This window comes from Natator depressus, chromosome 11 (assembly GCF_965152275.1).
Source record: "Natator depressus isolate rNatDep1 chromosome 11, rNatDep2.hap1, whole genome shotgun sequence".
In the NCBI taxonomy this organism is placed as follows: Eukaryota; Metazoa; Chordata; order Testudines; family Cheloniidae; genus Natator; species Natator depressus.
In genome coordinates, this window is record NC_134244.1 from 60088745 (window position 1) to 60102721 (window position 13977).

Consider the following 13977-nt stretch of genomic DNA (forward strand, 5'->3'; position numbering starts at 1 on the left):
GTTATGTTTCAATGGCTAAGTTTTAATAATTTTAAGTGTGTATATTGGCTAATGTTGGATTTGTTTCTGTACAGCATGATGGAAGATGTTTTAAAATTTTGCACTTTTTTCTAGTATTTGCAAATTTGTAATCTAAATTTTTAAAATGCACACTTATTTTGTACATAATTATTAAATTAGCTTTGTATATAACAGCTGGGGCTGGAGCAAATAAATAATAATCAGATGTGTGATTTCTGTGCTTTTTTCATGGTGTGGTCCAGGTATTTATAACTATGCCACGAGGGTTGGAATGTTTAGGAACTATTACTAGTCTGTTGCACTTTTTATTAAGACAGGTAATAAATAATAGGCACTGGGGGGGGAATCTAGGCTGGGCAGCATGAACCGCTCTGACCTGGCCTCCTAATCTGCTAACATCAAGAAGTTTGGGGGGAAGTATTCCCCTTGCCTTTAGTGGGAGAAGGAACAGAGCTCCCTTCAGCAAGCAAGTGAATAGGGGAGTCTTTGTGCTTCCAGGAAAGGCTGGAGAACCAGAAAATCTTCAGATGGATATAGGTTTCTGGTGCTCCTATTTCAGATTCCCTTGCATGGCAAATCCTTTCAGCAGCTAAGCAGAGAAGAGGGAGCTGCTTTCTCTCATGACCCCTCAGTTCACTACACCAACTATTAAAACCGTACTACAGGTTGAACCTCTCTAATCCGGCGCTTCCTGGTCCGTCAACATCCGTGGTCCAACATAGGCGCCGATTCCATCGGTGCTCCAGGGCTGGAGCACCCATGGGGAAAAATTAGTGGGTGCGGAGCATCCACTGGTGCCAAGCTCCCACCCTCTGCCCCTTCCCTCTGCACCTCTTGCACACTGGTGGCCCTGCGCTTACCAACTCCTCCCCCTCCCAGCGCTTGCAAAGCGCTTCGAACAGCTGATTCACAGCATTCAACCTCCCGGAGGGAGTGGGAGGACCTGGGTGGCAGCAGGGTCCCTGGGTGGGGGAGCCATGCTGAGCATAAAGCCTGGGGGTACTGCAGCACCCCCTGCACCCCTACTTCCCACATCTATGGAGACCTGTTGGCACTTTGCATTGACTTCCTGTGGTTTGGCAAATTCTCTGGTTCGGTGCTGGTCAGGTCCCAAGGGTGCTGGACTAGAGAGGTTCAACCTGCATAAATTAGCCTCAGGAGGGTATTCTCCCCTAGTGCTGCAAGGAAATGTTTGAGATTAGTCAGTTCCTACAGAAATAAAAATGGTGAGTAATGGGTTCTTTAAATCCTGCTTTATTTACAAAATTTACTTTTTCCAGACCTGGGAGCTCCTCTTTTCACTATCTTCCTTTAGCATCTGGTGTTTCACAGCAGGAAAGGTTAGGGCTTCTGGGAGTTACTGTCGGTCAGGAGGAAACTGAAATCTGTTCCAGGCTCATGTTCAGTTGGTTTCTCACCTCTGGAACAAAGATAAGAACCATGCTATAAACTTGGCAGTCAAAGCAGAAATGTGAACAGTCTATTTTGCTTCCTTTTACTATTTGAGCTGGGTCCTTGAATCTGTGTACTTTGGAAGCTATGTGGAACTCTTGGAGTACCTGCTATTAGGTATTGAACCTTATGACCTAGTCCTTCAACCATTACTCCAAGCCATAGTTTTTCCTCATGCGACTAAGAACTACAGGTTTAGGCTTTTAGGACTCAGTCTGGCCCCCAATACCATCCAATAAGTGACTATTGCTATGTCTACAGTGTAGCTGGGAGTGAGTCTCCCAGCCTGGGACAGGCCAACTCAAGCTAGCATGCTAAAAGTAGCAATGTGAACATTACAGCTTGCCCTCTCAAGCCTCCCAAGCTGGAACTGGTACACTGCTATTTTTAGCACTCTAGCTTGAGCTGCACTGGAGATGTACCCTAGGGGATCAGGCCCTGAACTAGTAAGACTCATATACCAGTACACACAGCTGTAACTCATTTTTTGAAAGGGCATGCTGTAGCCCAGTAAGTGTGAATAGGTGTAATACCCCACAAAGGTGCCAGTATAAAGGACAAATGCAACCAAAACTTTTGCTTTATCTGTGTTTCCCCTTTATTACAGTATTATCCCACCTCAAACCATTCCCATTTTACAAGTGGGAAATGGAGGCAAGAAATTAAATGACTCCCCTACTGTAGGTTGACACAGGAAGACCCAACAGAGCTATCAACTGAATGGAGATCTCAGAGTCCCTGTCCAGTGTCTTAACCCCACAATCAGTCTTCTTTCTGCTGTGGAAGAAAAACACAACTTTGATTAAAAGCCACACAGAACTGAATGCAAATTGAATACCTCAGAAACAACCGTGCTCCAGTTACTCCTTGCAGGGTGGCTTTGTCTCCTTCCACTAGTAACATTGCTCCTTCACGCAAACCCTGAATTGACAAGAAATAAAACCCTTAGCTGTCACTTGAGTTCCAAAACGAGAGATCCGAGTTAAATTCCCAGTTAAATTAAGAATTCCCAGTTATCACTTTGAGGATTGACAGGTTCTTGTCCCAAGAGCAGAGCCCCTATTATTCAAATTATTATATAGTTGGGAATCTCAATGTGCAAAGGTGCAACACTCACTACAGGAACTCTTCTGTATTTACAAGTATTTTATTAATTTAGCACAGTCACAAAGACTAACTCAGTAAGGTAGACAGCGATAATACAAAATATCTCTGACCATCTAACCACAAGTTACCTTAAGGGTTGTTTTATTTTAGCTCGCTTAAAGCATTTGACTCTCATCTGACAGCCTGGTGTTTATTTTACCTAGTAGTTCTCACAGTGAAGAGTATGGTCTCAGATGGGCAATTCCCAAGATGTTGTCTGTACCCAAATAATGTAAGAACTGCCTGTATGCTGACTCCATCACCTGTGCCTAATAAGGATGGCACTTCAGAGATGAAGGCACTAGGACAAAGTAGGTGAGTCATAGCTAGTGTTAGGAGGATGATTTCACTTTCTAGAATCAGTTCACTGTGTCTTTAAAACACATGAAGGGGAAGTAAAATGGTTCCCTGGGATCTTTCATTAGCTTTAACTACTACCATTCTCAAAGTCTAGTTTGTCAAGATTGCCATACAGCAACCAGTGGAGTCTGTTAGTAACCACAACTCAGTATTTCTCAGACAGCAGGGATTGGACATGCTGGCTAGGATGGAAAGCCTCCGAATGCTGACCTCCTACACAGCAGTGTGTTGTCATGACAAGTGTTTAATGACAAAGATGCTTTGCCGCCGGCCTCAGCTCCACTCCGTCCCCTATTCTGCCCACAACTCCGCCTTCAGCCTAAGCTCCTCTGCTGAGCCAACTGTGCTGTAATGGAGGGGGCCATGGACAGATTCCACTATTGGTAATGGGAGCATGACAGGAAGAGTTTGGGCACCACTGCTCTACTCTCTGCAGATGGAGGCAGTGCTGCATACAGGGTCTCTCCTGCATACAACGAGAGGCCTTGAATATACAGGATGCAGATCAGAGCAACCTGAACAAGGTTGAAGCTAGCAGTGAAAAGTCTCCGTGGTAGAAAACGGATAGAAAAGCCTTACAGTACGATGGAAAGGACATGGGAAAGATTAAGACATCTAAAATTCAATACCTGATTGGAGAGGGTGCATTCATATGATGGAGTTCTGGAGATGAGAGTTTGATTGGGATGTATTACTCACCAGTACTGGAGGGGTGTTTGGTTCCTCATGATACTGAAGAATCCTCTCCGCACGAGTCTCCTGGAATAGTAGGATCTAGTGTGAGTCTAGGTTTAAGTAATTTCTGCTATATGAGTACTTAGAATTTAGAACCATCTAGCTAAATATCACAAAGCACTTCAAGAAATGTTAACTTGATGCTGTTTCCTTATGCTCCTATCGGCAAGTATCATTCCCAACTGAAAAACTTCATTTGCTTGAAGTTTATGGATGTAATATTGGCCATACTGAAGTCAACGGCAAGATTCCCACTGACTTCACTGTGGCCAGGAGTTCACCCTGTATCTCAAATACTAACCTTTGTTAAAATGTTGCAAACAAAAAAATCTAAGTTAAGGTTCCACTTCAATTTATTTTAAGGTTAAGGAACTAGTTGATTAAATATTGGTCTCCCTCATCTGCTGGAGGTAGTTCTGGAAGTTATTTCTGAATGAAGGAGATAGGAGCCTCCAGAGAAAGGGGACAAGGTTTCCACCGTTGAACTAGCTACATATTTCTGCTTAATAGAAATGACATTTAAAGCCCTAATCAGGTTTCCTTGGCAGAGAACTCTGCCATGTAACCACGTTCCTTTGGAGTTCCTGAGTTGAGGGACAGAAATAAGCAAGCGCAAAGAAGGGATAGAAGGACACAAAGGGACAGAAGGATTTGAGAAGGTCAGAGGGACACACAGGGCAGAGACAAGCATTTATATCCCACACAGATTTTCCCACTAGAAGTTCTGCAGAAAATTGAGCAGTAAAAAATACTGTTAGCTTGCCTTGAGAGCCGCAGACAGTTTTTTCTCCCTGCAAAACTGATTTAAGTGTACCTGTATATCCACATCTTAAAACAGACCTACATTTTAAAAGTTTGGATCTGGGTCCTCCATATCTCCATGGTTCTGAGATGGAGAGTATCTTTTATTGTCTCCAGGAGACTTGCTGTTTCCGGACAGATACCATCCTTGTAAATAAAAAGGCTGAAGTACTTTGTGTCATAGGAGCAAAATTCCCAGGAATTGTGCTCTTAGTTGCAAAATATAGGTGGTTTGTTCAGCTATTACAATTTAAATTCTCCTAGGTTCTTACTGAGTAGACCTAAATTCTCAGCTCTGCACCTTAGTCTAAGTATATGGACTCTATATTTGATGGAATATTTCCCACTCTAAATTCCATTTACAATCTGTGCTCACTTTATCTAAGAACTTAAGGTTTATTGCTTAAGTGCCTTGGGGTGGGTTGTATAATTTCCCTATCCCTTACATGTTCTGTAAACCAGGGATTTCCTTCACTCCACCCTGACCTGAAAGTCTCAAAATCAATGTGTAGATGTGTATAAAGCCTCAAGATGTTCTAGATGGAATGTCATAGCGGACCAGCAAGTTAGTCTATGGTGAAAGTTTCCAGAAATATTGCATTTTACCTAATGCTGCAGGTATCATTATTCAAGTTGTTTTAAGTTTGCCCTTTAGTATTCTCCCTTGCCCACCTAAGCAGTACATGTCAGCAGTAATAACAGTATTTGTCATCAAAAGGCCTGAATTAGCCATCAGAATTTGTTCCACCTCAGTAATACTGTTGCCAGGTAACCTTCCCAAGGAAAATCTTCCAAGAGGAGGCTGGCTGTAACAAAGGTTCCTTTGCTTCATTTACATTTCAAACAACTCCAGCAGGCAGCTGCTAGACAGCAGCAAGCTTTACAAGTCACAGCATATGCACATTATACTCATACTTTAGTGTACTAGCTCTGCAGCTGGTGGAGATGTACTTTACTTACACCCATGTGAGTGCTGTTAACATCTGGATCCAAGTAGTGGGGGTTGATGTTAAAAGGAACCAATCCAAGGGCCAGCAGAGAAGGTGGGTACACGATTGGCATGTCATTGGTTGTGTTGATGCTGACAGTAGCTACGTTCGTTCCTGCACTGGACCCCATGTATGGAATTCCATCCTGGAAGATAAAGCAGCACTGCAATAGGAACTGTTATTGCTGCAAGAAACTTAGTTCTTGATCTCAGAGAGGAGACGGATACCTTACTTTTTACATCCCTTCTCTCAGACCGTTTCAAAAGGCAAAAAAAATTGGTGAATTCAAACTCCCCAACTATAATATCTTTAATGCTAGATAGGGAAAGTTGAGGGGAAGTAGAGGTGAAGTAGCTGCCTCAAAGTTACGTACTCTGAGGCAGAGCTGAAACTGAATCCAGATAAACTCAATCCTGTGCCTTAAAGCGTCAAACTCTGTAGGAAATGATAGTGCATATGTTCTGTCAGTACTCTCTGTTGGGAAGACATATGTTCTTCAAGACGTTGTTCTTCAACAACGTTATGCTTATGTTGTTTCAGGATTATTTACCAAGCATGTCCCGGGGTTGCTTCTGTTGGCAGCACAGCAAGAGTGTGCCTATTATATTTTTATGAATTCATTTTCATCCTGTTCAAAGTAGCCTAAACTTTTGGTGCCACTGGTGCTTTTGGAGGTTAAGACCTTTCTGCCCCAAGACTTCTAACCCTAAACACAGGTAAGGGCCAGATCCTCCAGTGGTGTAAATCTGCATAGCTCCAGTGAAGTCCGTGGAGTTGCACCAATTTAAACAATCTGTGAGCTGAGTGCTGCAATTCTAACTACCATCTGAAGTTCTGAAAAGTTAATATTGTTATAATGCAAGTACAGAATTTGCAATACATTCACTATTGAAGGTCCCTGCTGGAAAAACATTTCATGCTGGTTTGAATGGAGAGGTAAGTGATTACTGTTTATTGGTTTTTAAATCACTACTTTCCTTAGGACCATCTCTTTGAAAATATATAATCTCCCAATCAGACTGATTTCACATGGGAGTTAGGCACCTAAATACCTTTACAAATCTGGCCTTTAATTCACAGAGATAGGTGTACAAAATTGCTGAGAACTTCAAGGTTTCCACAACTAAAGCCTGGTTCTCCTTTTGACAGTCAGACTGCTGAGTTCCTGGCTAGAGTATCAGTAAAAAAGTCTTTTCAAAAGGCCATATCTTTCAGTTTCTGACAGTTCCAGTCAACTTTGTCACATCAACAGCATCTTAGTTTGGGGTGTTGATTTATCCCTTCCCTTTGGAAGTGTCATCAAGAAGAGAGGCCAGCAGCTGGGTCTCAATTTCCCCTGGATGCCAATTTTGAGTTTGTGCTGGTTCCCAACTGGCTCCTCCGTTCCTCCAGACTCCAAGACAAGAGGAAACAACGCCACCCTCCTCTTCACATTTGGGAAGAGCAACGTTCACGTTTTCTTATCAATACTTCTGCTCTGCATGGACAGAATATTTGTATTCCACCTCAGAAGGAAAGAACTGAGTTCATTTGTGCCCAGAGATGTTAGCTAATGTAGGCTAAGTGTGCCACCCAAAAGTACCAGCAAGGGGCGGGTGCCAATAATTCAGGAAAACATCAAGCTACCAACTTCACGCTGAAGTGAAGTAGCTCTGAAGGTAAAAAGGAATAGTTCAAGGGAGCTTATGCCACCAGACCAATGCAAAGCACAGAGAATGTTAGACCTTTTAAAACAGCTCCTTGTTCTAACAAGGACCTAGTGTTGGGTGTCAGGAATTTTCCTAACAGCAAGAACTTGGTGTAGGAGTCATTCTGATGAGGCTATTTGGATCAACATAATATCATTGCTTATATCCACCATCACCTTAGCTCCATCTGTGTGGACTGCAGTAAACCACCCCAAATAGTGTGGAAATCTGTAGCCTCTTCCTGAAGTGGCTGGAACAAGCACTCTCTTTGTGTATCATTTTAGCTGCATGTCTTCAGTAGAGATGTTGAGTGTACCTCAAATGGACTAGAAGCTGTGCTGCATCAGAGATCAATTAACTGATCCACGTGATTTGCTAGGTTGAAAGCAGTTGCTCAATTACTCTCAGCCATATCATTAATATGACCCAAGTCAGCAGTATTTGATAAGAGCCCTCTCTTCAATTTGGCAGCTCCTTCAGGCCTTATCTTTTGTAACATTTATTACACATAAGGATAAAATCTTCTGCAATGGTATGTGCCATATGCTCCAGGCTTGAACCACAGTATTCTGAAGTGTAGCAACCATGTATAAGCAATTAAAAAAGCTTCTACAAACACTAAGGAATACAAGCCAAACAACATCCATCCATGCCCTTTGTAATTTAGTTTGTGAATCATTTAGGTTACCTCAAGAACTCTTTTCCTGATCTCCTGGAGCAGACTGTTGTCGTAAAGAGCTTTCAAGAGCCGAAATGTGTTTCCACCACCTGCAGGAAAACAGTGTAGCTTTGCCTTAATTGAGACTGTAAGAATTGCCAGATTGGAAGACCCTAATGGGCCATCTAGTTGGTATCCTGCCTGCAGTAGTAGATAAAGCCAGCTGCTTCAAAGGAATACTGACCTTAGCTGGGGATCAGTTTATGCCCTAGAGAATGTCACATTTACCCTAGCTACTGTAATTGAAGATACTAGTCTAATATGCACGAGTAAAGTTTTAAAATTATTAGTCTCAACACAATCCTATACTATAGCGATGTGATCTCATTCCAGTTTTTAGGAAGATTTGATGTCTGAGAAAGAATGGATGACTCCAAAACTCAATCTTCTGTTTATTCAAACTACAGAAGATAATTCCTTCCTACGGGGACACAGAATTTAGAGAAGGCAAGAATCAGATCTAATTGGTAGGGGCTTGACACTCTGAGAAGTGTCTTTATTAAAGCTTGGTGAATTTAGCAGGCTCAGTGCTGTGACTACAAATTGATTGCAATGCAGCAACTGCACTTACTACTTTGGACAGTCATCATTAGAAGAAGTTTATTAATGTCTGTACAAGAAGCAGACTAGACCCTCCTGGTCAACATTTATGCTTTGACTACACCTTGTGCTCTTAGAGAGCAAGAGCATTTTCTGAAGCATTTACAAATAAACTGAAAACTAGGTCTTGTAACCTGATCCATAGATTATGTATTAATTATATTGATTACTTAAGAATCCCCAGTTATCACTTTGAGGATAGACAGGTTCCTGTCCCGAGCTCAGCCCCAGTATTATTCAGATTATTATATAGTTGGGAACTCTTCTTTATTTACAAATAGATTAATAATACATTTAGCACAGACAAACACTAACTCAGTAAGGTAGATAGAGATATTACAGAAAGTACATCTGAGCATCCATGCTCACGCCATCCCTTACAGAACAACCTGAAATGTTAGCTATTATCTTCCTCATCTTTGTTACCTTCCTCATCATCACCAATGGCCATCATTCTGGCACCTCCACAGGGCAGTGGGAGCAAGATGTAACCCACAGGCTGGGAGGTAACTCTTACAATATGTTACACTGACACCATTGTGTCTAATGCATATTCAATAGGGTTTCTCCTCTCTTCCTTATTTGTATTTCCTCATCCTACTAATGTTGGTGTCCTCCTTTTATATAGGTTAGTAAATTAATTATTTCAATTTATTCTATGTCAATTCGTTGCCATGGAACTCTTGTGGGTGGAAGTTCTTCCCAAAACTTTCCAAAGCTGGTTTTCAGCTCATGTTTCTGTGGTTGGCTGATGCCATTATTGACAAAATTCCCCTTATACTCTTTCCAGTTCCCCTTGGGTTGTTTATCTGTGCCAAAGTTCATAGGCCTCAAGCCTCATGCTAACTGCTGAAGCCAATGTCTTACAGGATACAAACCTGTCAGTTTCCTGCATTAGTGCTGAATATAATAAAGGCAGAATATAATGAAGGCAAGGCAAAGAATATAATAAAGGCAAGCTAGCCTTATGGGCTACAGTCTAAAGTTATGCTCAGCAAGGGTTGGTGTAGACAATGCATTCAGTCACAGTACCTTAACTCCAGAAGAATTTAAGTCACATTATTATTCCTGCCTCCACCAAATGGGAAACAGCCTGGATTCTCTTGGTTTTTTAAAGCAATATTCTGTTACTATCCCTTTTTGTTCTGCCTTTGCCTCAAGTACATTTTTAGTTTAGGCGTCCAATCCAACCCAACCCATGACAGTGCAGTATGTTGTTAGGAGGGCCAATCAGAGTTTAGGCCTAAATTATAGGGGTTTTCAAATATAATTGATTCTCTTTAAATTGAGAGATCTTGAGACAGACATCAAACCCTTATAGAATTTTTGTATTCCCAACATTTCAGCATTCCCCTAGTGCATGAGACCCTGGAACAGATGTGTCAGTTTTCATTGTTCAGATGCAATAAAACACACAACAATATAAGCAGAGAAATGTCTAAGTCTCTGCAAGATCAGGTCTTAACATGTAGCCCCCACCGCAATATACACTCCTAATCTTAATTAGAAAGGGAACTCTTAATTGCCACTGTGAACTAGAAATGTTTACTTATCTGAGCAGTTTTTAATGACTAGCCCTCTTAGACAGAATCAGGTTCTTCAGTCCCATTTCTCCTATATAAGTGTTGGGTGAGACTGCACTAATTTTTCCATGTTATACTTTAGGGGGAAAAGGTCCAAAAACTAACACTTACCAATAAATATTGCTTCAGATTTCCTTACAGCTTCTACAGGATCTGAAGATTCATGAATACTTTCTAACTCGTATCCTACAAGAAAACATTTGTTTATCTACTTTTGCCATTTCTATTTAAATAAAGATAAGTCTCACCTATTGTCCAAAACCCCTTACAAGAAGCTACTAAGGAAACATAGCAGCCAGGGGTTGAGATGCAAAGTACTGTCGTACAGTACAAGCTGGCTAGGAGATAGAAGATAGGAGGAGAAGGTCAATTTCAGCCTGGCAAAAGGTTAAGAGGTATGTGCCCCACAAGATTATTATAGCAATGGTGGTTTTAAATAGATTTGAGTGATCTGGAAAAGGAGATTAAGAGGAAAGTGGCAAAGTTTAAAGATGAGTAGGCAAAACTATTCAGGCTAAGCAGGATGAGGGAGAATGTGGAAAATATCAGAGAGCCCTAACAGAAACACAGGATTGGCCAATACAGTGCAAAAATGCAAGGCAAGGAAAGGAATAATTTGCACTATTCAGACAAACACACACTGGAATGAATAAATGAACTATTCATATTACATTGTTGGGGTTTGTTATCTGGAGCCACCCAGGAAAGTGGCCTGTTAGGTATCATTATCCACAGTTCAAAGATAACATCTGCTGTAACCACTTCTGTGCACTGAGCAAACAAAATACGAGTAAGAACAGGACAAGACAGTGATTTATTACAATACCATTATGTCTCAATGTTAAGTCCTTAGCCTACTGAAGCTTTGAGTTTTTTAAAAAAAAAAAACAGTTTGAATGAATGAAAATATCCACCACTGGATCGGACAGGATAAAGAAGAAACTTCCCCTAAGAGCAAGTTATGACAAAACAATCCATTACAAGATTTTTTGTATCATCTTCTGAAGTATCTATAGGATACTGCCCAGACAGACCACTGGTCTTACAATTCCTATGTTTTTATCACTAGCGAGTAGCTGAACTACAGTGGAATTGAACTAGTTCAACAGATTTTTCTTCATGAGTCAAAAACCCCACACGCCACCCGTGTGAACAATTTTTTTCACGTGTGGTCAAAAATCCCACACCCCAGCGGAGTGAAGATTATTACATAAATCCCTCACAGAAAGCCAGATCAAATGGATCTTGATGGGGTTTTTGTTTTATTTTTGAAGGGCAGAATTGTTTAACTAGATCTTGTACCCCAGTTAGACAGAAAAAGAAGTCATGCAACAGCCTCTATTCCTGGATACTGGCCACCTGAAAAAGCTAGCATGTCTATTCAGCAGAAAAAACCCACAGAACTAAAGTTAATGCAAAATATTTTAATAAGTCACCATGTTGATTCTCCCCCACTCCCCCTTACAGAAACTCCAGGTCCATAAGCAGGATGCTTTCTTACCTAAACTTTCGAACTTCTCTCTTGCGGTCTTGGCATAGGCATCTCGATCATGAAGAGCGTAGGGAATAAACAAAACTCTCTTCACTTTCCTAGGAAAGACAGATAACATGATCACATCTTGGGCAAACAGTTTGGGCTTCACCAGCTTTGTTATGTGGGCTTAACTAGTTGTAACAGCAGACCCAAAGTTTTACCTACTTGGCTTCCTTCTCTTCCCTACCCCCCTTTAAACTTTCCTTGTGACCTAACAAGTTGGAGTTAAATGCAGAGATCACAAGTGGTGATGAAAGCTTCATACTGGTGAGTGGACATAAAGTTGCACGCAAACGGGGTGAAAGGGAAGGGTTGCTTTTCCTGATACAACCAAGAGGAAGTTTTAAAAACGCCTAAGATAAAGCAGCGCTCCTCTTCCTTCCTTTTATTTTAAAAAAGAAACTGTTTGCTTTTCCTACTTTTCCACCCACCGCATCTGATTTCCAAAGACCTGACCGTCACCAAATCATGTTCCGTGACAATGCTGATAATGCAGGGGTGGGAAAACTACGGCCCGAGGGCTGCTCCGGCCCTTCAGAACTTTTAATCTGACCCTCGAGCTCCTGGGCTTGCACTGCTCCATCGCTCCAGCCGGGTAGCGGGGTTGGGGGCTTATCCCATTCTGTGCGTGCCATGGCTCCGCGCAGCTCCCGCACATCCCCCCTCCGGCTCCTACGCATAGGGCAGCCAGGGGGCTCTACACCCTGCCGCCGCCCCCACAACTCCCATTGGCCGGGAACTGCGGCCAATGGGAGCCGAAGGGGTGACACCTGCAAATGGGGCAGCGTGCAGAACTGCCTGGCCACATCACCGCATAGGAGCTGGAGGAGGGACATACTGCTGCATCCGGGAGCTGTTTGAGTTAAGTGCTGCCAGGATCCTGCACCCCTGATCCCCTCCCGTGCACCAACCCCCTGCACCAGCTTGGATCCCCCTCCCACCCTCCAAACCCCTCGGTCCCAGCCTGGAGTATTCTCCTGCACTCCCAACCCCTCATCCCCAGCCCCACCCCAGAGCCTACACCCCCCAGCTGGAGCCCTCAGCCCCCCACCCCAGACTCCAACCCCCTGCCCCAGCCCGGAGCCCCCTCTCACTCCTTGAACTCCTCATTTCTGGCCCCACTCCACAGCCTGCACCCCAACCCTCAATTTCATGACCATTCATGACCTGCCATACCATTTCCATAGCCAGATGTGGCCCTCGGGGCAAAAAGTTTGCCCACCCCTGTGATAATGGGTCCTAACAACCTTTTAAAAATGAATAAAGTTCAGGCTGTGACTAACTTATGCCTGCTGTGTGACACGTGATTTACACTCCCATTTCTATCAGCCTGTGTTCAGCCCTACGAATGTCTCTGAAAACCAAACACGGCAACATTGTTTCCCAGCGTACCAGTCTCTTGTCCAGTTCTCCATATGCCCCAAGAAGGGCCCCAGTCCCAATGCAACTCCACTGTCTATACCAGGAATCCAGCTGCGCCTCAGGGTCCAGGCAGCCCTTCCACCTCATGCACTAGCCTCTCCCCCCACCATACACACACCCCCAGCACACGGACATGCCTGCTTAAAGCGTAACCACTATGTTCCCTTCGCTAGAGCACCAAGACTGATCTACCCCGCTACGAAGCGCGCAGGGCGGCACACGCCGTCAGCGCTTAGCCGACAGAGACAGGCGGCTGCCACGAGTTTACACCCTCGTGCAGAGACCGGCATTTCGGCGGGGATCGGTCAACGCCGCCCAGGGGATCTGGGCAGCCCCGCTCCCAGCGGAACGCTCGGGAACCGGGCAGCCAGGCTCCGGCGGTCGCTCCGGAAAGCGCCAGGCTTGGGGCACGCCCGGAAGGCGCTGCTGGCTGTCCGGGCCCCGGGCTAAACACTGACAGCCCCGCCGGGGGGTCTCGCGGGAGCGAGTCACGGACTCTCCGCTCAGGCCACTGCCCCGCGCCAGCCCCCGGCCCGAGTCAGCAGCAGGCGCCGCGCCCAGAGTCCAGGACAGCGCGGGGGGGGGCACAAGCCGCCCCCAGCAGAGCCCCCCGGCTCTGCACACGCCGCAGGCGCGAGCGGAGGCCGGCTGAAGGCGGGCGCGAGCGGCCCCCGGCCCCATGAGCCACGAGAGCCGAGGCGGGGGTCGCTGGCACCTACTGCCCGAGGAAGCGCCTGATTTGCTGTTGGCAGTGGCCCAGGTACCCTCCGCCGCGCAGGGTGGAGTTGGAGACCAGCAGCAGCCGCCGCGGGGCCCCCATCGGAGCAGGCGGGTGTAAAGCGCCGCCGAGCAGGGGCGGAAGCCAGCGCGCGGCCCCGGCCCCGGGCCCCGGCCCCGCCCCTCGGCCCCTCCCCTCGCAGCTCTGCGG

At 44.6% G+C, this 13977-nt stretch overlaps 1 protein-coding gene across 1 annotated transcript; it reads right to left on the minus strand.

The window, feature by feature from the left end:
• Window positions 1–1269: 1269 nt before the first annotated feature.
• LOC141996144 (alpha-aspartyl dipeptidase-like) lies at window positions 1270–13963 on the minus strand. The gene is made up of 8 exons (XM_074967963.1): window positions 13769–13963; window positions 11595–11683; window positions 10205–10279; window positions 7881–7960; window positions 5476–5649; window positions 3679–3738; window positions 2312–2394; window positions 1270–1441 (listed from the first exon to the last, which is right to left on the minus strand). The coding sequence occupies exons 1-8, from the start codon at window positions 13867–13869 to the stop codon at window positions 1363–1365; spliced, it is 741 nt and encodes a 246-aa protein (XP_074824064.1). The 5' UTR covers window positions 13870–13963; the 3' UTR covers window positions 1270–1362.
• Window positions 13964–13977: the final 14 nt, after the last annotated feature.